Source organism: Echiichthys vipera (genome assembly GCF_963691815.1).
Source record: "Echiichthys vipera genome assembly, chromosome: 17".
Classification (NCBI taxonomy): domain Eukaryota; kingdom Metazoa; phylum Chordata; class Actinopteri; order Perciformes; family Trachinidae; genus Echiichthys; species Echiichthys vipera.
Window position 1 is genome coordinate 3,924,952 of NC_139842.1, and position 26,832 is coordinate 3,951,783.

General features: G+C 44.1%; 2 protein-coding genes across 2 annotated transcripts; one reads left to right on the top strand and one right to left on the bottom strand.

Moving 5' to 3' along the window:
• The first annotated feature begins 3,112 nt into the window (after positions 1-3,112).
• gps1 (G protein pathway suppressor 1) lies at positions 3,113-12,563 on the top strand. The gene is made up of 14 exons (XM_083931468.1): positions 3,113-3,253; positions 4,632-4,724; positions 5,655-5,836; positions 6,186-6,350; positions 6,995-7,130; positions 7,908-7,985; positions 8,128-8,188; positions 8,411-8,496; positions 9,369-9,463; positions 9,558-9,663; positions 9,834-9,914; positions 11,015-11,152; positions 11,242-11,376; positions 12,147-12,563. The coding sequence occupies exons 1-14, from the start codon at positions 3,221-3,223 to the stop codon at positions 12,219-12,221; spliced, it is 1,464 nt and encodes a 487-aa protein (XP_083787594.1). The 5' UTR covers positions 3,113-3,220; the 3' UTR covers positions 12,222-12,563.
• Positions 12,564-13,968: 1,405 nt separating this feature from the next.
• Positions 13,969-26,176, bottom strand: LOC310960158 (fructose-bisphosphate aldolase A-like). The gene is made up of 8 exons (XM_083931778.1): positions 26,088-26,176; positions 23,349-23,465; positions 21,187-21,453; positions 19,350-19,510; positions 18,977-19,060; positions 17,202-17,376; positions 15,875-16,074; positions 13,969-14,740 (listed from the first exon to the last, which is right to left on the bottom strand). The coding sequence occupies exons 2-8, from the start codon at positions 23,458-23,460 to the stop codon at positions 14,645-14,647; spliced, it is 1,095 nt and encodes a 364-aa protein (XP_083787904.1). The 5' UTR covers positions 23,461-23,465; positions 26,088-26,176; the 3' UTR covers positions 13,969-14,644.
• Between the last annotated feature and the right edge of the window lie 656 nt (positions 26,177-26,832).

Consider the following 26,832-nt stretch of genomic DNA (forward strand, 5'->3'; position numbering starts at 1 on the left):
GTGAAAGAAAGAAAGCCGGGCTTCTCCGCTGGTCGACTGCTAATCTCACAGCCGAGCATAACACTGTGTCTACACCGAGAGAGTACGAGGTCTGTCCCCGTTTCCAGAGAGAGACCGCCGCCTCACACCATAGCAGGCACAGAGATGGAGGAGGAGAGCGGAACGACACTGCGCTGTTCGCCCGCGACTTCTGCTGAGGAACTTCCCTCCTCCCGGGGCGGACGGATGGATGGATGTGGTTTGCACGAGCGCTTGTGAGATGAATCCCAGTTAGCTAGGCTACATAGTCTGTCACACCGGCACGCGCAAATCCATAAACTCACTCAGATGAATGAAAGTTTCCGTCGCCGCTCGCGAATGAAGCGCCGGTTTTTGGTTTTACCGCAGTCTGTCACACCGGGGCTGACGCATCTGTGCGCACGCAGCCTGACATCGACGCCGTCGGCTTCTGTCGAGCCTGTTTATCTACAGGATCTGTATTTTACGCCACACCGAGCACCTGGGAGACGGTCTCAACGCATTCACCTCCACACTTTAATCCACCTTCTCCTTGACGCCGCGCGGCTCTGTCACATCACGCGATACGCAGGGCATCTCCAGCGCGCTCGCTCACGGCAGTTCGCGCGCCGCAAATCCAGCAGTGTAACGGCGAGAGAGGAGTTCAAGTGATTCAGCAGATACAACAGCAGTGTCTGTGCCCAATAACCATATTCATGAGGCAGATATGCATGCAACACACACACACACACACACACACACACACACACACACACACACACACACACACACACACACACACACACACACACACACACATATATAATCAATAATGTGAAAATATAAAATGAATCTGCATTTTTTTTTTTAATTTTTACTTTAATGCTAACATTTTGTCAGCAAAGATTTGGAATATAATATAATCTTTCACTTTATTATTAATTTTCATTTTACACACACACACACACACACACACACACGCACACACACGCACACATGCACAGACAGGACCTATACATGCAATTAAGGAGAGATGTTAGAGCGAGGGGGCTGCCAATGACCGGCGCCCCGAGCAGTTGGGGGTTCGGTGCCTTGCCCAACAGCACCTCGGTAGTGCCCAGGAGATGAACTGGCACCTCTCCAGCCACCAGTCCACGCTCCATTCATGGTCCACACAGGGACTTGAACCAGCGACCCTCCGGTTCCCATCCGAGTCACCTATGGACTTTAAAAAATAGGCCTTCTAAATATTTAAATCAGAGGTTTTTTTAAATGAACCAGAAATAAAAAACAGTCCAATATATATATATAACAATGTGATTCTCTGAAAGGAGCCATTCATGTATATTCACTTTTGATACTTTAAACATTTTTTCTGACAATACTTCTAAAGGCCTACTTTCATAACATTTTGCTTGCAGGGCTTGTAATGGGATTTTATTTATCTGTTAAATTAGCACAGCACACATACCAATACTTTTACTTAAGTGTAAGTGAAATATCTGAATACCTCATCCACTGATGCTGAAGTTGTGTTAGTTGGCAGTCAGAGCAAAATGAACCACTTACAGCTTATAGGCTATTAATAGCATTAATAATGGGGATTGTGAGCTGTGACGTGCGGCAAAGGAAGTGCCTGGTCAGCATTAACAGGATAGGAGTGAGGGAGAGGACGAGAGAGAGACAGAGAGAGATTACAAAGGTTGCCATGTAGTTATTTCACATGACTTGGTCGTGCAGGCCTTTTTTTTAGCCAAAAAGAAAAACACATCGAGGTGCAGTGTCTGACTTTTCCCATTTTTGTAGTTTGTGTCCACCACCAGGAAAATAAATAGATGAATAAGTAAATAAATAATAAAAAAATAGAACCGTGTGAAAAGTTGATTTAAAAAAACGGTTATGGTGAATGTAAATGATGAGATGTGTGACAGAATATGACAATGATAATAATAATTATGGTGGTGAATATGATCAATGACGAGTAGTGGTACAACTGTGACACAATGAGATATATTAATGATGATGTTTTTATGGCTACACATTTTATAATGTATAAAACTAGTGATAGCATTTAGGAGTTATAGTGATAATAGCAGCAGGAAGCGTCATGCAGGACCACGGCAGCAGGCACCACCACGATCATCAGAGACCTGAGAGACGACAAAGCACAAACAACTCCGGGGAAGAAGTTGAATTAGTAACATGCATTGATGAGACATGAATGATACAGACAGAGAGGAGAGAAGCTCAGAGGATCAGGAACAGGACCAGGCCTATAGAAGCAGCATTAAGCAGAACAAAATCAGCTTCATCAGCGCACCATCAGGTCAGCTGAGAAAACCATTGGTGTCCCCCTGCCCTCCCTCCAAGACTTGTATCTGGCAAGAACCAAAAAGCGGGCTGGTAAAATGACCGAAGACCCCACTCACGCTGGTCACGATCTCTTGGAACTCCTCCCCTCTGGCAGACGTTACAGATCTCTGTACACCAGCAAAGACAGACACAAAAACAGCTTATTTCCCTCTGCTATCACTCTTCAGACCCTAGTGCATATTACATAAGTATATTGAATATATGACCACAACTGGCTGTGTATTTTTGCCACCTGGATTGTATTTGACGGCCTGGACGAATGAGAACATTCACAGGCTTACCGCTTTATATTGTGAACAAAAAAAAGAAAGAGAGAAACTGAAAGTGCCTAAATGAAAGGTTGAGTATTTAGACAAAATGTTAGAAATATTTAAGGCTATGATACTATAGCCTGAACTGGAAAAAGCACATTAAAGGCTATTAAAGGGTTGATTGATAGGGTCTACACACACAATATCTTTAGTAAACATTGTCTACTGTCTTTCTATTTTACAATCTATCTGTCTACACTTAGTGTGAATTTACAATATTCAAAATATTTAAAAATATTGTATATATTGTTCTTATTTTTGACATTTCCTTGTGTTTATATTGTTCATATATATATATATATATATATATATATATATATATATATATATATATATATATATTGCAGTACTCACTCGGGTACAGTAGGTGGCGGCGTGTGGCTGTCACTCTGGTTTGTTGCCCTCTATTAAACGAAGAAGAAGAAGAAGAAGTCAAACTGCGCCTTCCTGTCCTCTGGCTGCAGATTCGGCACATACCGACGTCTCTATGATTTTCTCGCCCTTAACTATAACCACAACGAAGTCAGAAGAAATATAAGATGCCTTTGCCCGTGCAGGTGTTTAACTTCCAGGTGAGTGTTAACCCTCACTGTCTTTAACATGTCCGACCAGCCAATCCCGCTGTGAACTGACGTATCTTCATCACCAGAGGAGGAACCTTAGCTAGCAGTTAGCTTAGCCGCGGCTCAGCTCTTGGTTCAGATAACTTTAAATATCACACTTTGACCACTCAGAACCAGCATGTATTTGCTCGAAAAGTTGCCTTATGCATACAAGTCATCTGCGGAACAATATCGTCTTTGATTGAGACATGAATGTCAAGAATAACGTTAAGTTTTTATAAACTGCTGGCATTGTTATGCTAACGGTAACGTTAATGTTACTGCCCACAGCGCAGAAACATTAGCTTTAACGAGGGAACAAAACATCGTTAGTGTTGCTGCTTGGTGCTGAATTGAGGAATGACCTTCAGGTTTTTCTAAAAATTTTTGTGTGTGTGTTTGCCAGCTTAAAAAAAAGTAAAATAGAGAGTTGTAATCGACCTACAGGCTAACAGCCGACTGAAGGCCTCTGCTGACTTACTGTTAGCGACGACCTCAGCATTGTTGCTAGTGTTACACTGGCTAAACCACAAATGACGCTAACTGGACGTAAATATAGCTGTTACTGACGTACAGGCCATTCTTCCCCACAGCAACACATAACATAGACTCAATAAGAATCTGGGTTAGCATTGTAGCATGTAGCTAACGGGAGCTAGCATTACTAAGCCAACTTTCTGGTATTAGCACAGGTCCTTATGAAACTGTGGGGCTTTTCTTTCTTTGTTTGTGCCTTTTAAAAAAAGTTTTGACGCTTTGGGGCTTCCGTCACCCCCAGAACAGTGACTTGTACATCAGCCTTTCAAGACTAGAGCACAACACCTCTTTGATTTCTAATCTTATAGCCTCGTTTGTGTAGAAGCCTGCGTGTTATTTTTAAATCTAATACCTTTGTATTCAGAGGTGGTGTATTAAATGTAGATCTATACCTTTATTATGTGTCACGAAACAGTGAAATGATTGATAAATGCATTGTACTAAAAGCCTAGATGTACCTTTTCAACAGAATTCCATTGCTAGGCAACAGCTTTGGTCCTTGTTTACTTCCTGTCATTCACATACACTGCAACAGGAAGTAAACGTGGACACATTTAGAATGTTTATGTTTACAGCTTTGAAAATGTCTATAGGCTTCATGCTTTGGACAGCTCCTGGTCCTGAAATGAGGCTTATTTTGCATCCAGAGAGAATTTACCCATTGGAAAACTTACTCTAGTCATCTCCTTAAATACATGAAACATTTTTTATTACAGTTCTCGTATTATTTTGAATTCATTCAGCCATTGTGTCGATCATGTCATGCATTGTGATTTCCGCTAACCTCTGTGCCTGGTGTGTTTTCTTTCAGGGGTCTGTCGAGCCTATGCAGATAGATGCAGACCCCCAGGAGGACCAGCAGAATGCTCCGGACACCAATTACATAGTGGAGAACCCAACACTGGTACTGACCTGGCATATTTGCTCTGCCTGATTTGCATGATGCATGAAATAATTCTGAGGTCACTGGGATTTAGGGCTGCCCCCTAAACATACATGGTTATCAGTTGAGTCATTACACCCTTTTTCAGCTGCTTTATCGTACACAGTTACGTATGATAACAGCTCGGCCATCTCGAAACTTTAACGAGTCTGGTCTCAACGTGGCCTAACTACAAAACTAACTGTGATGGAACTGGAGCAGGGCGTTGCATAGCAGCGAGAAAAAAAGCCGTTCGACTGGTTTCTGTTCAGTGCTCCGACACCCTCTGTGCTGACTAGTAGTTAAGTCTGCATCGGTAATTTTGCACCAGAAACTTGTACAGCCTCCTCTGCTTCGGTACAGTTTGGCCGACAGCGTGTCGAATGATTGCATAAAAATAAGTTTAAAAGTCAGCATAGTACATGAAAATAACCAAAACTTTTACAGACCACATGACCCGAATATTAACAAATACAGGCGGAGCTACTGTCACATCAATATAACAGAATACTGAATTAATGTCACCTGAACAACTCATTGAAAATTATGATCGCTTAAAGTAAATGTCTCAGTGATCAGTGGATAACCTTCCAATGTAATGCAACATAATAGCAACTTTATTTCCTGTAATTGTTAGAGCTTTAATATGCGTCAATACGTGGCGTTTTGTTTTCTATCACATGCATTTCTCAATTTCCTCCCATTCAATCAGTCACATCTCTCCCTCCATGTACGCCAAATGATGTTTGAGTAGAGTTTGAATCTGATATGTTTGAATGATGTTAGGCAAGTGTACTTTTTCTGTTTATGTTGGAGTTAGTGAATTGCCATGGCATTGTTTTATGGGTCCATGAAAATATGTTGGAACCTGGTTTTTAATAAGATCTTCTCCCTGTCCCTCCCTGTGTGCAGGACCTGGAGCAGTATGCGACCAGCTACAGTGGATTAATGCGCATTGAGAGGCTTCAGTTTATCGCTGAGCACTGCCCTCAGCTCCGAGTGGAAGCCCTTAAGATGGCCCTCACCTTTGTCCAGAGGACTTTCAATGTCGACACCTACGAAGAGATCCACCGCAAACTCACAGAGGCCACAAGGTATTAGAGTCAATTATCCCCTGGCATAAGAGCACTGCTTTTGAGAGAGACGCTTTTGTGAAAGCCCTGATTTGAAAACAGATCATTTAAGCAAGCTTAACAATAACAAGCTTAACAAAGACGTTGTTGTATTAGTACACTGTTCGCCCTCAATGAACATTTAGGCTTTTTACACTGCAGCTCTACTGAAGCAGTGGATTCATGAAAAGGGCAGGACTGTAGACTGTGATGTACTAACAGAGTAGTGCACCACAATCTGAGGGCAGATTCATTACCTTTTCAGTGAATAATTTAGTCAGCATCTAATGTGTATTGTTTTGGGTGTGGTGTTTTTTTTTTTCACCTGTAGGGAAGTGCAGGGTGTGCCAGACACAGTACCCGAAGGTGGGGTTGTTCCTCCTCCCCTGGACTCTGCCTGGGCCGAGTCCACCAGGAAAAAGGCTCTGCTCAAACTGGAGAAACTGGATACTGATCTCAAGAACTACAAGGGAAACTCCATTAAAGAGAGCATCAGGTACATGGCGCACGGCATGGCAGAGCGGTTTTTGTTAGCATCAATGTTCTTACACGAAACCCAGAGCGTTTTGTTGTCAGAGAGAGCAGAGCTAGCTACATCAACACACAAGTCCCTCGCTCCAGAGGCAGCCATCACATAAATGTGGTTTGACAGAAAAATGGTAAAAAAAATGAATTTGAATGAATCTAAAAGGTGTTTCATGTTAATGCTCTAGTTTATATTTCCAGTGTCACAGAACTGAGTAAGAGCTTTGGACACTTTGAGAGGTTAAACTAAAAACTCTGTAGCTCCCATAAGGTTGGGTCTAGAGGTCTGAAGATGTACAAAGATGTGGTTGACAAGATGAATAATTGATGCGTGGTGATTTGCATGTCTTAGTTGTTATTGAAATATGACTTATTTTGGATGAGGACCCAAAAAAACCTTTTGTGAGCCATGTTTGAACTGATGTAATTTAGGTTGTGTTTTATCCAAATGCTAAACAAGCATGTTTTTCAGGAACTAGAAGATGTTACCATTCAAATGCAGCCTCGTATATGCATTTTGGCCGGTTTAGACGGTTCTGCTGTTATCTCTAATAACCCGTCAGTCTGTTCTTGAAGTGACCCTTTCCTGCCTTCTGTGCTATCCTTCCTTCCCAGGAGAGGCCATGATGATCTCGGGGATCACTACCTGGACTGTGGGGACCTCAGTAATGCTCTCAAGTGCTACTCCCGAGCTAGAGACTACTGCACTAGTGCTAAGCATGTCATCAACATGTGTCTGAATGTCATCAAGGTACAGCTGCTGCACACAAGGCATATGGCAGTAACCACTGTAAGAGCTAGTGGTGGCAGTTACGGTTGATTGTTTTGCTTCACTGTTTTGCATGTACTGCCTTTTTGTGGATCTCATAAGTTAGAAGAATTAAGCCTCAACCCCCCCAAAGCAATTTCAGTCAAAAGCAACTGGACTTGGTTATTTTTCTAGGAAGACGTTTCACCTCTCATCCAAGAGGCTTCATCAGTTCATGTACGCATCTGACCAGGCTGGGACTGGACCAGGACCAGGACCAGGACCAGGACCACACTGGGACTGGTCCAACTAACTGGTGTGGAGATCCAGGTATTTAACCTTTCACAAGGCCGATGATGTCACTGACACCCTTTGTGCTCCAATTGCCAACGACCGTCGTTAGAGTGACAGTCGTTGGTGGGAAGTTGGTTGGTCCAGTCCCAGCCTGGTCCTGGTCCTGGTCCTGGTCCATTCCCAGCCTGGTCAGATGTGTACATGAACTGATGAAGCCTCTTGGATGAGAGGTGAAACGTCTTCCTAGACAAACAACCAAGTCCAGTTGATTTTGACTGAAATTGCTTTTCGAGGATAACGACGACCTGGACACATGAGAACATTCACAAGCTTAAGCCTCAAACCCCAAATATGAGTTTTCAAGTGGAACAAATGTGGGATATGGGAAAGCAGTGTGAGGTTGATACAAATGAGCGTGGTTTTGAACAATTCAACGTCAGCTAACACTATATCTGAAGGAGTAAATCGTCTCCTCTGTGCCTGCAGGTTAGTGTTTACCTCCAGAACTGGTCCCACGTACTGAGCTACGTCAACAAAGCCGAATCCACGCCAGAGATAGCAGAGGTGAGAGTTAGGAATGTGTACCACCACAATAAGACAAAACCAATTCATGCACCTATTTTTTGAAACAATTGTGTCTGTTTTTTAAATTTCTTCATTAAGATGACATGTTTTCAGCGAATGTTTTCTCTCTCTTTTCGTTTAGCAAAGAGGAGAGCGAGATAGCCAAAATCAAGCCGTCCTCACCAAATTAAAGTGTGCTGCAGGTAAGACGGCATTATGCACTGTTATGATGATGTCACCAAGTACAAGCTGAACTTGAGTTTGGTAGATCAGCTTAGAAATAGCTGTCTGGTCACCACATCTTCTCCCAAGTGTGCATAAGTATAAACTCATTTTTATACTGTTATATGAAACTATATAGAGAGCAGTTGTATATCTTTGTGGACGATATAGTGGTTGTCTTACCTTGTTTGTTGGTGTTTCAGGCCTGGCAGAGTTGGCCTCTCGGAAATATAAACCAGCTGCCAAGTGCTTTCTCCAGGCTTCTTTTGACCACTGTGACTGTCCCGAGGTGAGTGATGTGATGATGATGACGGATGCAGCGGTGGCACGGTGATACCATGTGATTCACCTAAGGAGCAATCTCAGAAATTGGCTATCGGCCTGGTGATGATTTAATATCTGGGGGCAACATGAGACGCTAATAAAAATCTGAATTGTGGTCAGACGACAGCCAATAGATCTCAAGATTGAGTGTCGGCCAGTGTGTTCCACTTCTTTTGCTCTTCACATGGAGCGTTTACCTGCACGCAACCAAAGCCCGCTCACATTGAATTGGTCAATACTACTCGGGACTACAAACTGAAACCACAACTCTTCCGATGCCCAAATCATGTTTCGTTGCCTCTGGATTTTTTATTCATATGCAAATGTGTTTATGGAGGTTAGTTATGGATAGGATGGGGAACAAAGTCCACGGTTTTGTGAAAAACCGCATACCAAAGTTCAACAGAAGCTCATATGATGCTTCAGCAGTCTCTGTAAGTCGAATCAACTGGGGATCTCTCAAAGTTACTGTTTATGTTACAGTTCCTCCGCTGCAGCTCAGTAATGCCAAGTTCCTACCACACGACTCGAGCGCTGCTTTTCTGCTCGCTGACAGCTTTTTGGAGCTCCCTCACAAAAGCCCCTCATCGCTCGAGGTTCGGCACTCGAGCGTGAACTTTTCAGAGGGGCCTCGCAGACAACTTCGAGACAAGACAGCAAGTTATGTAGAGAGAACAGTACAACTTTGGACGTCTTGTAGTGGGAACTTGGCATAAGGACAACCATGGACTGTACCCTTTAGATGTTTCTAACTCTGACTGCTCAGACTGAAGTTTGAAGTCACTATCGTGTACAAAAACTTGATGAGTAACGTGTGTGTCGGTGTGTTCCCTGCAGCTCCTGTCACCCAGTAATGTAGCTGTGTATGGAGGCATGTGTGCTTTGGCCACGTTTGACAGGCAGGAGCTCCAACGTAACGTCATCTCCAGCAGGTAGGAGTGGTTCAGTAAATTGTAACTGAAACATATCTTGGTACATTTAATGATTACACGTCTATGGTAATAATGTTTTGTTTCCTGTCCTCAGCTCCTTTAAGTTATTTCTAGAGTTGGAACCGCAGATCCGTGACATCATCTTCAAGTTCTACGAGTCCAAGTACGCGTCTTGTCTCAAGCTGCTGGATGAAATGAAGGTTAGTACGGAGCAGAAACTGTGCGTTAAACTAAGGCCACACAGACGGTTGTCACTAAACTCAGCCGTTGGAGGCTGCACAGATGTTATGGGAGCGCATGACATGGCGACGTATTATGAGATCATTTAGAGTTTATGTGTTTGGATGAGTGACTGTGGCTTTTCCTCCAGGATAACCTCCTGTTGGACATGTACCTGGCCCCGCACGTCAAGACACTGTACAGCCAGATCAGGAACAGAGCCCTCATTCAGGTGAGACATAAACGTCTGGGAAATTATAACGATCGCGACACAAAATATTTGCGAAAGTGTTTTTACGCTTGGCAGAGGTGGGAAAGTTTGTGTTGAGCGATGATTATACTGTAACCTTACTCACATTAATACACAAAATGTCATATTTCCATCATGTTCCACATGATTTCCATCATTTGAACTTTGACTTTGTCCTCCTCTTCTGCGACGGTTTAATGGCACCTGGCTGTGTGATTAGTACCACTGGAAATTTGTGTAAATATTTGGAAAATTGATTAGGGATGTTAATAATTAACGTTTTAACCAACAACAAGAATTTTGGCTAATTTTAAAACTACGAGTCCACCAGTTAAATACCATACAATATTATTTAAACTAAAAATAAACAAGTCATTTAAAGTATGTTTCATTCTAAAAGAAAAATAGGATACACAATTTATTTCCAGAGTACTAGTTAACTTGCTTGTGCTAACTATTTGTGTTTAAGGCTCTTTTTTTTTTCTTCTGCTAACTTCATGGCACTCACGACTGACTGCTTTGAGGACTGGATGTTCCAATAGACGTCCTACACGCAGTATGTCAGATAATCTTGCAAACAATCTGTGAACTTGGCCTTCATTTTGATCTCAACTGCACACCTGTAGAGTTTCGTGACTGTATCTTGCACTGTTGCAATGCTCGGTGACAAAATCTGGCTGCCGACACCTGGCAAAATACTCAAAACCGCCTCTGTGTTGGTTCCCGTGACAGTAAGTGTCTCCAGGACCACATGTTGCTATGATGACACACAGATGGTAACAATCTTGCGATGGAGAAAGGCTTGACAGATGCTCACTGGAAAGCCTCAGACTTGTATCAGTTGCGCGGACGCACAGGCCTTTCCAGGTTGTGTGTCTCTACGGTAATACACTCATTATCATGTCTGTGCGATTGGTACCACAGCTGTCCAATAACGCAGAATGCCAGAACGTTATGTCCAAGCCTCCCGGACGGGTCCACTGGAATTCAAATGCTGCTTGTTGGTTAACAGTTAATGAGCGGTTTGCCTGCCATCGGTGAGAAAACCCCACATTAATAGATGTGTTTGTGTGTGTGTTCAGTATTTCAGCCCCTACGTGTCAGCAGACATGACGAAGATGGCGCAGGCCTTCAACACCACAGTAGCAGCCCTGGAAGACGAGCTCACCCAGCTCATACTGGAGGGGCTTATCAACGCACGCATCGACTCCCATAGCAAGGTGAAAGGAAATTGATTAAAAGTAAGAAGTTGAAATGAGACATTTCTCATTTTAAAACATTACAAACTGGGACTCTGGCATGTTGATAGATTCTGTATGCGAGGGATGTGGACCAGAGGAGCACCACGTTTGAGAAGTCGCTCCATATGGGCAAAGAGTTCCAGAGACGAGCCAAAGCCATGATCCTCCGAGCTGCTGTGCTGCGTAACCAGATCCACGTCAAGGTAGACTCTTCATCACAGCTTATACTGACTATTCATGTCAAGTACTGAAGAAACGCTCATGTTAAGACTAAGAAGTCCTGTTCTAAATAAAGTTGTATATTGGATAGTCTTTAACCTATAGGCTGTATAAAAAAATGGACGTAGCATCTCCCTCGTGGTCCGTTCTCGCCTACGAGAGCCGCCACCTTGTCAGACTTTGACTACGCCTCATTTCCTCTTACCAAAAAAGGGCATGTATGTGACGTTGCGGGGAAGGGAGATACGTCCATCTGGCTGATGTTTACCTCCGAGGAGAAGTGAGGGCCAGGGGCTAGCTGTCACTCAAGAGGCTGCGCCCCTAATTATTCATAAACTTTAACCTCCAATAAAATAAAAACTAGCCTGGTACAAAAAAAATCACCCCCTCAGTGTTGTTATGGAGATATGACCTAAACACACAGACTTGAATGTTTTTTGTCCAAGGCCTTAAACAGGTTTAATGATGCTGTAAAACCAGCCTGTTTAACATGGGGGTCAATGAGAAACTGCTCCATTATGAAACATTTTTGGTACTTCCTTATTGGATCAACCAGGTGATCCAATAAGGAAGTACTTGGCAGCGGTGGGGGCTTGCTTAAACCTTGTAAATGTGCGTAGCATTAGATCAAACAGTCCCGCGTGACTACATTTCACAGGCCCACTGCATCTAAAATTGAGATATAATTTGAACACAATAAGTTTATTATTTGATGTATCAACAGTGCCCGTCTTGTGTTGTGTCCACTGCTCAGTCTCCGCCCAGAGAAGGCAGCCAGGGTGAACTGACGCCAGCCAACAGCCAGACCAGGATGAGCACCAACATGTGAGGAGGAAGTCCTCTTCGAAGTCTGCATGCTGACTCTGCGTGCATCACCCGCAGACCGGAGGGGGAAGAGTCACTCATCCAGTCATTCATTAACACAGACCACCCGGCCCCACAACCGCCTCCTGTTGTCTCCGCCGAAGACAGAAACGCCACACGATATAAAGACTTAAACGTTCTGAAATGATCGCTGTCATCCCCGTCAGGTGATCCTTTGTTCGTCTGATGAGCCGGAGATTCAGACAAGAAGAAAATCAGCACTTAAGCTGTACATTACTGGTAGGAGGTGCACTTTGCTTACACATGATGGAGGCCTCATTAACAGAAACAAGGTTTTAAAATAAACACACCTACCAATACATACACTGGTTGTTTTTATGTGTTCAACCAATAGCTGGAAGAAGGGATAGCGTGTCCACTGTATGTGTGAGTGCTTGAACTGGGGACCGTGTTGTGGAATAAAATGCTGCTGCAGTGGTCCACAACTGCACCTGCGGTTATTGAAATCACCTAAATGTCACTCACGCTCTCTCACCATTGTGTGATGATTCTAGCGTAACAGTGTCGTGTCAAACTAATCCAGTTGTGTGATTAGATTTCTAATTGTGTAATATGAAAGGATACATAGCTGATTAATCGATCAGTTGTCAACCATTACATTTCCAGTTATTTTGATTAATCCGTTTGAGTAATTTTATAAGAAACACAGTCAAAATTCTCTGATTCCAGCTTCTTAAATGTGAATATTTCCTGAGTTCTTTACTTTCTCTGACTGCAAACTGAATATCTTTGAGTTATCGACAAGGCAAGACATTCCAGGATGTCGTATGTGGCTTTAGGAAACACTCATTGACATTTTACACCAAACAACTAATTGAGAAAATACTCGGATGTTCCATCCCTAACATCAACTTGCTGCTATTTAAAGGTTGCATATAGAGAATGAGCAGAACACCGCCATCTAGTGTCGTAGTCACAACAACAAAAAATAATGCCAGCAGACGCGTTGCCAGGTTGCTCAGACCGGACCCAGTAGCCTACAGGAGACCGGAGTCTGTTTGAGCCTCAGATCGCACCATAAAAACAAGTATTGCAGAGGAGTTTGACAGTTACCATAAGCTGTTAGCGTTAGCTGTTACAGCTGAGTAAAGATAAAAGGGATGTTAGCGATCAAGGAGAACCGTAGCCATTTGTGCGTGTGTTTTAATGCCGTTGAACTCCTTTCTCTCAGTCCATGAAGTGAATGCTCGGCCTATACTGACTCTTATATTGTCTCTGGTTTTTGCCCGTCTCCGCTCACTCAGCTGCTGAGACAAATAAGCAGCTGCAGGATTGGCAAACTCCATTTCACCCAGTGCCAGCCAGCAAGGGAAATACGGGTCATGTTGGCAGGTGTTAAGTCACCTGAGGTTGTAACTCAGAGAAAGAGTTGTCGTACTGTAAGATTCCTATTTCAACTAATACAAGCGGACACAATCGTTGATACTGCAGATGTTTGCTATGCTAGGGACACTTTGTTTTAGAGTGTTAAAATGTATCTTTATGATCAGACGTCTAGCTAACAGGACGCATACGATATTTTCTTCCAGATGTATTTCTGAACTCCTCCCTCAGCAGTTTGCGATGTGGATGCCCAACTGGAAAATCACAAAGCTGAAACCGATTTTAAGCGAAGAAGAGTCGGGTTACAGCTGCGCCCCCTCATTTTTCGGCAACAGTCATATAAATGTGCACAGAGTGAAAACACAGGACATCGTTAGTCGTGGGACATTTTAATTTGAATCTTTTTCCAGTGTATTAAACCAATACTGTTTATTCATTATAACATCCTCCTATCAAGTGTCCCTCCCCAGCAGTTGGTTCAGTTGAATAATTAAGGCACATTTACGTCAGAGTCACTAAGACAATGTTAGAAACCTAAGATGGAAATACAAAACTGAGGACAACTCTGTGGGGGAACTCTCTCTCTCTCTCTCTCTCTCTCTCTCTCTCTCTCTCTCTCTCTCTCTCTCTCTCTCTCTCTCTCTCTCTCTCTCTCTCTCTCTCTCTCTCTCTCTCTCTCTCTCTCTCTCTCTCTCTCTCTCTCTCTCTCTCTGTGGGGTTTAAGTGCACAAACAAAATAAAGTGACACAACACGCTAAGTCAGGCAGTACAGTAACACTGACATTACAAGTGCAAAGTCAAACTCAAAGGGAAGATACAGCTGGAGTATTTATACTGGGCTTATTAGTATGTAGTATTTTTTTTTTAAATCATAATACTCTTCTATCCAGGAACTCATTACTCTCTCATAGGTAATGGAATAATGTTGAACGGTTGGTTAATCTGTGTGACTGACGACGTTGCGGCCTGTTGCGGCTGCATGTGGTGGGAGTGACTGGGTGGAATGGGGATGGAGTGTGTGGAGGAGAAGCGGCCCGTCTCACTTCAGTAAGCGTGGTCGGCCACAAACAGAGACTCCGCAGCTGAGGCTCCCTTCTCATCGGAGGACACGTACTTCCCCACAGCTGCCTTGCTATTATTCTGTGGAGACACAAATCAAAGGAGGATTCATTGAAACGCAGGGTCTGTTTTCTTTCCCTAGTATTTGTAAAAGTCACATCACTATGTTCATGACTTTATATCACTGAGTTGGACCTGGGGACGGCTGATGTTCTCCCCTTTCAACGGGTTAAAGGACGAGTTTTTGTGAACGATTTTGTTACTTATACGGATTTGACTTCGATTTGTACAGTGATCGCAACAACAGACGGAAAGGAAAGATGATATACTCACACACACACACACACACAATAACATAATCATATTTTCATGTTTTAACACATTTTCCTGTTATAGTGACATACTGTTTATTCACGTTTGAACATACAAACTTACCATGTTATTACAAGAAACTTCTCTTGTTTTAACAAACTATGTATCTTGTTATAATGTGACACTTTAAATTTTAAAACCAAGCCCCCGCCACAGCGACTTCCTGGTAAATACTGAAAATGTCATATCTCCGAGTGTCCACTAGGAGCACTTTAATTGCATAATAGAGCAGTTTGCATATTAGGGCGCACTCACACTGTCCTTCCGCACCGCGCCCCGGGCTTTAGGGTACTTGTCCTCCCCTCCCTCTCCCCCCGCGCCCCAGGCCCGTTTGTGCTCACACTACCTGGGCCTCGGCGAATGCTTCTTGCTGCCTATACGTCATCACGCCGTAACACGTCACATGCATTGATGACGTCATCGCGATGCGTGGCTTTGTTTACAAATCTTTCCGTAGACCTCAGAGTTTTTGTGCGTCTTGTCGACTGTTTTTGAATCTTTTCATCGACCAAATCTGCAGTAAACACTCCACCTCCGCATCACACCAACGTGAACCTTTCGCCGCCATTGTTTTAAATGTCCGTGCGTGGTCCCTCCTTCTTTTTTCTATGTCCCAACAGGCGCACAGGAAATTACGTCATAACCGCCGTAGGTCGTACACTTGTGAACTTACATACCAGCGCAAATATGACTACCCTTATGCTGTATGGGCATATACTCATAAATGTAATACATAAGTTAGTATAATCAGGAAAACAAAGTAAGACTATAGACAATACAACAGTTATAAATACACATATACCATACATATATATTTCCACCCCTCTCCTCCTCCCTCCTTACCAGGGCTCTCTGGATGTACTGCTCCTGGCAGGCCTTGCCGTTCTCCTTCTTGCCTCCCCAGGCCTTCAGTGCTGAGGCCTGCAGTGCCCGGCCGTAGGAGAAGGTGAGGGCCCAGGGCCTGTGCAGGGCACACTGGTTCATGGCGTTGAGGTTCACGGTGGCCTCTGCCTCACTCTGACCGCCTGACAGGAAGGTCACCCCTGGGGGAAGAGAATGCACAGGAGGAGGGTCAGGTAGGAATAAGGTGTACCTGCACGTGATAACCATGTTTGTAAATTGTTTGGTCAATATGCTCTCAGATTCTCATTGGTTGAAAAAAGGCCCAGCAGAGCAGTAGGGCCCGATAACGCGCTCACAGTAGTAGGCACAGCAACGTGACGAGTGCAGCTGTTCGTTTTCAACTCTCGGCGACCCAAAAAAATCTCAGAACATGAGATGGTCAGCGCCTCGTCATGCTGCTACACACGAACATGAACTCTCCCACAGCAGAGAACTTACTGCCCTCGGGATAAAACACTTTGGTGGACACAGTGCTACAAGCTAAAGAGCTCTCAGTGCACCATGGACGCTTTAATAAATCTAGATGCAGACTTTTTTTCGACCAATCGATTGATTTAAAGTGTAATTCAGGCGCAAAATCATCCCATGGCCTTTTTCGGCACTCACACACATCGAACAAGTCATCAAGACACCTTTTTTTTTTGTAAGAACTCTTAACGGAGAGAGAGAGTCGCTAACAGCCGGACGTGGCTAACACTGATTAGCTCGGGGCAGCACGGTGAAGTCATTAAAACGTCTTTTTTAACCACTAATGCTGCTGAAAATAACAGCAAACCTCTGCAGCAGCATGAGAAGAGTCCCTACACAGAACACAAAGCACCAATGGGCTCCTTCCTTTAGGATTGACTTTGGTAATCCACTTGAATGGACTTTACTATGAGAGGAGCTGGTACCTGGGCCAGTAGGTAATTCTTTAAAAACACTCTTTTAATAAACTCCAGGTTAGCTAACTACGTTGTTTGTGCTTCTTTTTATGTGTATGGACTCATCTCATGCTGCTGCAGAGATTTGGTGTTATTTTGAGCAGTATTAGCTAATCAGTGTTAGCCACGTCCAGCTTTTAGCGACTCAACTGGATTTCTCCGTTAATAGTTGTTCCATAGTTGTTCGATGGCTTATGCGATGCGATGTAAGTGCCGAAAAAGACCATGGAAAGGATGATTTTGTGCCGGAATTACACTTTAAGGGTTAGAGTTTCCGTTCCACCGAGATTTTCTTAGAGGATTTTGTTGACTACAGCCCTGCAGATATATTATGTTAACCTCACCTGGCACCGCGGGGGGCACGGTGCGGCGCAGGGCGGTGACAGTTGCCATGGCGACCTCTTGAGGGCTGAATTTTTTGGGGCAGGAGTGTCCAGCGGTCACCATGTTGGGTTTGAGCAGTGTGCCCTCCAGGTAGACATGATGATCAGACAGAGCCTTGTAGACAGCTGCCAACACCTGACGGACAGAGAGGAACACTGGTTTTCATTCCAACTGTGCAACATAACATCTCCTGAGGGATACTGTGCGGGGTTTACACCTTTTTACTGTTCACGTATTTATCGTATCTTGCCTTTTTACTGATGCTTTTGTTATTTCACATACCCCTCTGCTGCCATAAAACTAAAAATGGCCCCGCTGTGGGACTTATAAAGGATTACCTTATCATTCCCTTGGTTCCAATAAAACTTTCATAAACACAGTCACAGATTTCGCAGCAGGATAACTGCAGCAGGTTTATAAAGTCATTTGGTGTTAGGAATAGAAAAAAAATGTCTCTTTGGTGTATAAATTCAAAACAGACACTGTGGCAGACCGCAATGTAGTTCATTACCTGTCCCTCACCTCCATGACGACGTGACGGAAATGAACGGACTGAAAGCAATAAAGGGCGGTTCATTCAGCTGAACACAAAATAGGCGGTGCTCTACCCGGATGTTTACACCAGGCACTGCAAGAATAAGGCTAAAAGAACCATTAAAGATCCCAACCACCTGGGGAACGGCCATGTCTCCCTGTTGGGATCAGGAAGAATCATGAGAACCCCCTGAAACAGATGTATGGCTGATACTGTACTTGGGTGTGCTCTTCATTCACTGTTAACTGCTCCAGCTGTTTGGTAAAATGCCTTTTGTAGGCCTGGCATCCACAGCAGAAGAAGCAGCAGACATGACATGATCAGACATGATCCAGACAAGTGGATTCAAAGTGAAAATATGCACCGCGTTCCCGACTGCAGGCCAGCCTGCACACATTTGTGAACGTGCCAAATTCAAGTCGCAGCCATCACATTAGAGGTGAACCACGATAATATCTGTTGTTATTTCAAAGGCCAATCTTTTTAAGATCTTTAAGCCTTTCACACATGCACTGCAAATATGAAATGATCTAAACATTACGTGGCGGGGCTGTATGTGAGAACGCGAATGTCTGATTTAGTTGGACCAGGAATCACACAGAATTTACCCCCCACCCCAGTTCCCTACTATAAAGGCCGGGTAATCTTGGAGTGAGCCCATGTGTGAATACATTCTCTGGTGTATTCAGACAATGAAAGGGGCATGTTGACAACATGTCTATCCTTTATCTATCTATCCCTCTTGGCACTGAAGAAAAGGCCTTTGGATATATACTATATAGTAAAATATTACATGACATTAAATATAAAATTAAAGTAAATCTGTCTGTTTCCAATGAATGAGTTCTCTTCAGGTGCATTCTAGATGACCTCAGGTATCTGTTCACAAACATACAGAACTTTTCACTGTTCAATATCAGACTACATTGCCTTTGGATATTTCCTGTACAGTAAAAACTTGCCTAAATATCTGGTCCCTACAATTTTAGTCTGGAAAGTTAAAGAGTAAGTCTGGAGCCCTGCAGTAAGTGAAGTAATCTCCGGTTGTGCCGCATGTGTGAAAGAGAAACCTGATTCTCCTTCATATGCGATTCATCGGTTTCAGCTGACCCATCTCTCCTCCTCCTCCTCCTCCTCCTCCTCCTCCTCCTCCTCCTCCTCCTCCTCCTCCTCTGCTGGATCTGTTGAACCATCACTCACCTTCTCAGTCACATACTGGCAGCGCTGCAGGTCGTGGTCACCGTCTGGAAGAATCTCAGGCTCTACGATGGGCACGATGCCATGCTGAGGGGGGGGGGGGGGGGGGGGGCAGCGGGGGCAGGCCGTTAAACAGTGGATGGAAGAGAACATAGCAACCAGTCATGGCAACAGACAATAGCACTTCCTCTCTTGGGGTTGTGACTTGTGTACCAACTGTTACACGGTTTGTTAGTAGGGAACCTGATGGGCCGACTGAGTTGTGTAACAGCTTTGTTGTGTTACATCGCTGCACTGAGAGAACAGGCTTCTGTAGCTGAGCTGTGAATCTTGAAATTTAAATTGTTTGTCGTGTTTGAGTGAGCGTGTGTCTAACCATCTGGCAGATGCTGGCGTAGCGGGCCAGCACATTGGCGTTCTCCATGATGGCCAGGTTGGACGGGGTGTTGGGGGTGATCTTTAACACACATCGCCACTTGGCAAAGTCAGCGCCGTCCTTCTTGTACTGAGCGCAGCGCTCGTAGAGCCCGTCCAGACCTGACAGAGACAGCACAGATGGTCGGTTTGAGAGATGACAGAAGGCGTGAAAGCAGAGTTCCTACTGCCAGAGCGATTCAACCAAACTAAACCCATTCTTTTATTTTTTATGAATCTGCACGCAGTTGAGCTTAAGCACTACAAAACTACATATTAGCAGTTTCTTTCCAGAGTAGAGAAATACATATCCGACATTAACCGTAAATCAGTTTGTAGTTATTTCATTACTAATCAAACATTCATGAGTACTTCCAAAATCCCTCTGTTCAGTATTAATTATGGAGCGTTTGATGTCTTATTTATTTCTGTGAAGAGTTAAGTTATTCATTTTTACACCAGGGTCACTGAGAATTCTCTATTGTGATTGGCTGCTGGTTGCGGATTCACTTCCAGTAACTGTAAACTGCAGGTAAGGACAGACACAGTTCGCTAAAGCTAATCAGCTAGGGTTATTTGTGTAACCTCGACCAACAATAACAGGAGAGATTGTGTCCGAAAAAACACACAAATGTAATGAAATCAAATGGGTTTGACATTTTCTTAATCTGGACGTTCAAATCAGCTAGAGGTCGGAGAAGGACGAGGAGGAGGACGAGGACTTTGTGCAGCTGGTGGCTGCAGGGAAAAAGGGAAACGTGACCAAAACCACAGGGTAAGATCGAGGGTGAGGAAGCGCAGGTAAGAGAGTGAGAGAAAGAAAGCAGAGGAAGTGTGAACGTACAACTTGTAGACTTTAAATTTAATCACAACCTGCAGTGCTTCAAGACCAGCCAATCGTTGCTGTATGTGTATTTCATCACCTATGGGAGCATCTGCAGGACAGCATGTGCTCTAAAATAGGCTAAGCTCACAGGTCGACTATTATTATAGGCATCCAGGACTTGATCTCAGTGTGGGACGTTTTGCAAGCAGTGCAGGAATCAACTAAAAGGTCTTTCCTGTAGTCAAGAGCTTTAGTTCAATCTAAAAACACAAAATGAGAATAAGAGAGAAACATTTGCTTCGACAAGAACCTTCCACAACACAAAGGTTTTACATTTTTGTTCATGTACATCTGTTGGTAGGTGTATTATGTGTCACTCTGGATAGAGCTAGGTTAACCCCTGCTCCCAGTCTTTATGCTAAGCTAATGTAAGCTAACCAAGACCTGACTGCAGCTGCATACTCAGTGTTGGTAAAGTAACTTTAAACTTGTATCTCGTGAAGCTTCAAGCTGCTTTTCATTGGTGGTCTGCCAGTCCAATCATTTGTCTCTCTCTTTTACCCATTGGACAAAAAACCATTAATACCCACTCAAATCTGTCCTTTGTCTGTAGTGGGATAGCTTACAATTAGCATTCATTCCCTGCATCACTGTTATTTATCGGCTCCAGCTCAGATCGGCGGTGATGGAAACACGGGTAGAAGTTTCGTCCCTTTTCCAGCGCGATGCTATGACGCGCCGCCCCCGTCTGAAACTTCTGCTTCTAGCCACAAATTCCTTCCGTTCCAAATTTGTCTGCTTTCCAATCTTGAAATAGAGACTAAATAAAGTAAAGTAATAGATAAAAATAACCAATTTAACATGTCACTGCCCTCCATGCTGCTCTCTAGTGTTTACAACCCTGTTTTCCAGCATGTTCATGGGTTTTCCTTGTACGTAACACACTGAACCTCCAGAACAAAAACCTCTGTACCTTGAGTCGTGGTCTCTCCATTGGTGCCGGCGAGGGGAACCACACCCTTGTCCACCTTGATGCCCACCACCATGCCCTTCTCTTTGATCAGCTGGGGGAAGAGCTTGCCATCGTCCGTCTTTTGGTAGAGCGTCTCGTGGAAGAAGATGACGCCGCCGATGCATGGGTTGACTCGGTCGTCAGCGGTGAAGAGGAGCTGGCGGTAAAGCCTCCTGTTCTCCTCCGTGTTCTCTGTGTTGATGCCCTGGAAGCGCTTGGCCATGCTGCCTGGAGGTGCCAGGAGACAGGGAGAAGATGGGCGGAGTTAAAGACATCAAAGAGGCTGCGTTCAACTAGACTTTAAACACGTGGACATTTATCAGTCGGGGAGGGCTGGTCCATGTCAAGAGGGAGACTCACATTGCATTTTGGTGTTTTAGGAACTTAAATGATATAAGGTCTAAAAGTCAGGATGACGCTGCCTCTTCTGCATAAATATGACCATTTTCTTTGAGATCTGTCTCCTTGAAAGCTCTAGAAGTCTTCTGACCTTTTAAGTGACTGCTCCCCTCTTATTTGTCAATGTATCTGGTACGGAAACCGTCCGATCGCAGCCTCCAGTCCCTGGACTTCATCTCGTTTACCATCCCGTCAGTCTGTACTGAACTTGGCAAGAAGGCATTTTCCTACGCTGCGCCTGCGACCTGGAACCAGCTCCAGCAGAGGCTGAAGCTGTCCAGCTTTATTTCTTTAGGGGACTTCAAACTGCTCGTAGGAAGGCTGTTGAGATAGTCTGTGGGGGTCTGCACTTGTACATAACTTAACTTGTACTTAACTTGTTCTTTGCCCTTTGCAGTTTGTACTGTTTGTGTTCTGTGTTGTGTCTCCCGTGTGTTCAGTTAGTCTGTAACTTTGTGTTCCGCTGCTGCCGACCTGAACAGGTCTCTCTTGCAAATGACACCCTGGGTCTCAATGAGATTTTACCTGTTTAAATAAAGGTTACTAAAAATTAAAATAAAGTGACGTATAATGCCTAACGAGGTGTCCATTATCAGCAAATAATGGATGACAGGAACCATTATCCTGTTGCTACCATGGTTGATTAGTTAATCTCATACTAGGCAGCCAATTAGAATCGAGTATTCACCCTAGGCGTGTCCCTGAAAATGTTCATAGTGGAATCTGATTGGTCACGTCTTGCCTATAGTCGACTAATCATCAAATCCTTTTTTTTGGATTCATTAAAAACCCTCTGATCCGGGATGGCGAGCCCTGGACATGAAGAAGACAGCGGCGGGTGCACGTGAGTCCAGCGCTGCGCGGTCCCAGGTGTCAGGCAGAGGGTTGCTGAGAGATGTGATTTCAGATTTCTGATAGGAGCATCTTCTTAAAAGTATTTGTTGTTATAACATAAATGTGTTTTGTTTGTATCTTTCTTTGACAATAGCTGACGGTATATTTAGAACTGTAGTTTCACTTTCACAGCGCTGTGTCAGACTGTGTCCGATTGAACGTCTATAATGAAAAAAAATGAAATGATGCTGATGATTAAACAGCAGCAGACTGTTGTATTTCTGACGCCCAGACAGATTTAAAGCCCAGACGAGATGAGCTCTGACAGTGCTGGATCCTGGATAGTACAACTTAGTCTAAGAGGGGGAGGGGGTTAATCCCACACAGATTAAAAGTTATTTCATAACAGCAGTATTTATTAATAGGCTTATATTTCTAAACAAATAGGCTATTTATCATAGTTTATTGGGAGAAACCAAGCATCTCTATGTAAAATCAGACATTGAGCACCCCCAGAGCCAGAATGGAATAATCCATTGTTCTATAACCACATTTTGCGACGATTCGACTGAGATTGGCAGTCGAATCAGGCTCCTCGGAGCAAATCGTCGAATAGTCGACTATTTGGGCGTCACCCCTAATTCACCTAGAATATGCTACAACACCAATGAATGCTTTTTCCTGACACCTCCGCGGTGGCTAAGTGCGAGGCACACTCTTTAAACTTTAATGAGCAAACCAGCTGTTTCACACGTTTTAGCTAATTTACAACACAGGATTTAAAATTTCCGTTTTGCAAACCCCGCTGCTGTGTTTAGAGGTGTGAATTTATTTCCCGTTTCACGTGTCATTTGCAGGTCGCAGTCGGTGTGTGGCGGCTGAAGTCGTACCTGTGGATTCATCAGCTGCCAGGATGCCTTTTCCAGCAGCTACAATCCTCCGAGCGATATCGCCAAGCTCCTTCTTCTGCTCAGCACTCAGGAAAGGATAGGCGTGAGTCATGTTGGCTGGGACGGAGACGGGAATAAAAGAGAGGGAAAAAAGAGGCCGATGTTGACTCATTTGTTAATAACACCATACGGAAACAGAAGGAGGTTGTGCAGTCTTGCAAAATCCAACAACCGCGGTATGTCTACACTATTTCTCCACATCTGATAAGGAAACGTTAAAAGAGAGACAATCAACATTGTCTTTCTTTGAAAACGGTTTCTTCCCAGCATCAGAGGCGTGTGAGTGTGTGTGTGTGTGAGTGAGTGAGTGTGTGAGTGAGTGAGTGAGTGAGTGAGTGAGTGTGTGAGTGAGTGTGTGTGAGAGTGAGTGAGTGTGTCTGTGAGTGAGTGTGTCTGTGAGTGAGTGTGAGTGTAAGAGTGAGTGTGTGAGTGTAAGAGTGAGTGAGTGAGTGTGTGTGTGTGTGTGTGTGTGTGTGTGAGTGAGTGAGTGAGCGTGTGTGTGTGTGTGAGTTAGTTTGAGTGTGTGTGAGTGAGTGAGTGTGAGTGTGTGTGAGAGTGTGAGAGAGTGAGTGTGTGAGAGTGTGAGAGAGTGAGTGAGTGTGTGAGAGTGTGAGAGAGTGAGTGAGTGTGTGTGAGTGTAAGAGTGAGTGAGTGTGAGTGTAAGAGTGAGTGAGTGTGAGTGAGTGTGTGTCTGTGAGTGTGTGTGTGTGTGAGCGTGTGTGTGTGAGTTAGTGTGAGTGTGTGTGTGTGTGAGTGTGAGAGTGAGTGAGTGAGTGAGTGTGTGTGTGTGTGTGTGTGAGTGTGTGAGTGAGTGAGTGTGTGTGTGTGTGTGTGTGAGTGAGTGTGTGAGTGTGAGTGAGTGAGTGAGTGTGTGAGTGAGTGAGTGTGTGAGTGAGTGAGTGAGTGAGTGTGTGAGTGAGTGAGTGTGTGTGTGAGTGAGTGAGTGAGTGATTGTGAGAGAGTGAGTGAGTGTGTGTGAAGTAGGGAAGGGGGCCTTGACCCACCACTAGGGATGAGATTGATAAGAGTTTATTGATGCTGTTATCGCCTCTGATGCTTTATCGATCCCCTTATTGATTCCGGATCAATTTCCAGTAGAAAATAAGGCCTACGCAACTTTTTCAGCAGCAATACTACGTTTCTATTATCCGAGTTTGAACACAGCGCAGATGAACTGGAGATTCATGTTAACCTTAACCTGCCCGCGGTAATGTAATTATATAATAATTATAATCACATGTGCAACTGTATGTGCATGCAGGCATGGGTAAAAGGAATGTATAAGCTCGGAGGTATACGACACCAAATCCAGTTTGTTACCCGGTCCTAAACTGGAACCAGTTCTCGCTTTAAAGATGGTTCAATTATCCAATATTAGATTAGAGAAAGTCGTACAACTGAAAACCTGGGTGTGTGTGTGTGTGTGTGTGTGTGTGTGTGTGTGTGTGTGTGTGTGTGTGTGTGTGAGTGCGTGCGTGCGTGCGTGAGTGTGTGTGTGCGTGAGTGAGTGTGTGTGTGTGTGTGTGTGTGTGAGTGCGTGAGTGTGTTTGTGAGTGAGTGTGTGTGAGTGAGTGAGCGTGTGTGTGTGAGTGAGTGAGCGTGTGTGTGTGAGTGAGTGAGTGTGTGCTTGCGTGAGTGAGTGTGTGTGTGTGTGTGTGTGAGTGAGTGAGTGTGTGTGAGTTAGTGAGTGTGAGTGTGTGTGTGAGTGAGTAAGTGAGTGTGCGTGCTTACGTGCGTGTGTGAGTGTGTGTGTGTGTGTGTGAGTGAGTATGTGAGTGAGTGAGTGAGTGAGTGAGTGAGTGTGTGTGTGTGAGTGAGTGCGTGCGTGCGTGAGTGAGTGTTTGATTGGTCTGATGACCCTCTGATAGGGGAACCACTAAACTACCCAACTGTGTATAAAGTGGGTCAGTCACATCTAGGTTTAGGTAGCATTTGCAGAGCCTACTTCAACTTAAGCAGCATCGTGAATGCAGGACTTTCCCTTTAAATGTGATCTACTAACATTTAAAGTGGGTTTAAGTAGTATCCTGCCTGAATATGATACTTTGTTCTCCACTCTGACATGGTCTCGCATAGCCGGGCCTATCTCTCCGCAGCGCTGGGGGTGGAGCTGGACTTTGACATTCATCTAAATAGCGTTTGACATTGACAAAAATAAATAAATAAATAATAATAGCGACCATTTCCTCCGACCAAAAGTGCTTCACGGTCCGCCCTCTGCTGAAGAAGCTAACTGTCACACTCTTACAGGAAGTCTGAGACTTTACTGGAGAAGTTTTGACCCATTTTCACAAGGATGTTTTGTTGTTAGTAGCCTCATGTACAGTTAAACCGTGTTAGTACCGCAGTAATACAATGTAGCAGCTTCACACGACGGCACTTCCGTGTCCTTGCCGAACCATCTGAAGGACTTTGATGGGAGTTCCCAAATAGGAAATGGACCTCCGGGAAAACTTTAGGAACAACCAACTTCTTTTTTTTTTTTTAATATATCAAAGCTAACGTTACTTTATTGTGGAAAGGAACATATAAAAACATAATACACACATACATACATACATGCATTCATACACTATAGCCTAATAATGCAGTAATAAAGGAGCTAGACTAATAAACTCTATACTCTAACATCTCCTTAGCTAATGTTTAACATGAATGGGTGGAGGAAATAAGTCTCACCGGATGGTCTGGACCGTGTGCGGTGTCAGGAGAGATGCAGGAAGCTGCTGTCGTAAAAAGGACAGAGATGCAGAAGAGCCAGGGCGAGCAGCAACAGGAGGACACAGGGGCGGGGCCTCGGCGGGGGCTGTCCAATCAGAGCTCAGCTTTCAACGTGACTGACGCACAGCTTCGTCCAGTAGGAGGGTGTTGTGGTTGTGTCGTCATCACTGCGATGGCTTGAGCGGTGATGCCCATAGACATAAAGAGTAGACGCCTCATCGAACGTTGGGCCTATTGGCGCTGACGAGCGGTGGAGCCGCCATCTTGGCCCGGTCGCCCGCTCCACTCAGTGTAAGGACAGGACACGGTTCAGCGTATTTTAATATTCACAGTGGGATTAACAGTAATAGAATATTCTGATATATGATATATGTGATGTATGATAGGTGTTTTGCAAACACTATAAATATAAACACAACAAGAGAAATCATTTATAGAGTATTAATAGGCTATATTTCATACATGAATACATAAATCTCTCTCTCACTCACTCTCTCTCTTTCTCTCTCTCTCACACACACACACACACACACACACACACACACAAACACACGCAAGCACACACACACACACACTCAGAGAAAATTAAAATACATATAAATCAAGAGTATCAATACAATTAGGTCAGAGAGAGAGATGACATTTTGGACACATCTAAATACAAGTCAAACAGACACACTTTCATTTAAAGCACTAAAAAAAA

Excerpts from the sequence above, each read along its gene's own strand:
- gps1 (XM_083931468.1), top strand. The coding sequence starts at position 3,221 with ATGCCTTTGCCCGTGCAGGTGTTTAACTTCCAG. Across the intron at positions 4,725-5,654 it reads TAGTGGAGAACCCAACACTG|GACCTGGAGCAGTATGCGAC; the intron begins GTACTGACCTGG and ends CCCTGTGTGCAG. Across the intron at positions 7,131-7,907 it reads TGTGTCTGAATGTCATCAAG|GTTAGTGTTTACCTCCAGAA; the intron begins GTACAGCTGCTG and ends CTGTGCCTGCAG.
- LOC310960158 (XM_083931778.1), bottom strand. The coding sequence starts at position 23,460 with ATGACTCACGCCTATCCTTTCCTGAGTGCTGAGCAGAAGAAGGAGCTT. Across the intron at positions 19,511-21,186 it reads TGGAGAGACCACGACTCAAG|GTCTGGACGGGCTCTACGAG; the intron begins GTACAGAGGTTT and ends TGTCTCTGTCAG. Across the intron at positions 17,377-18,976 it reads GCCAGTATGTGACTGAGAAG|GTGTTGGCAGCTGTCTACAA; the intron begins GTGAGTGATGGT and ends TCTGTCCGTCAG.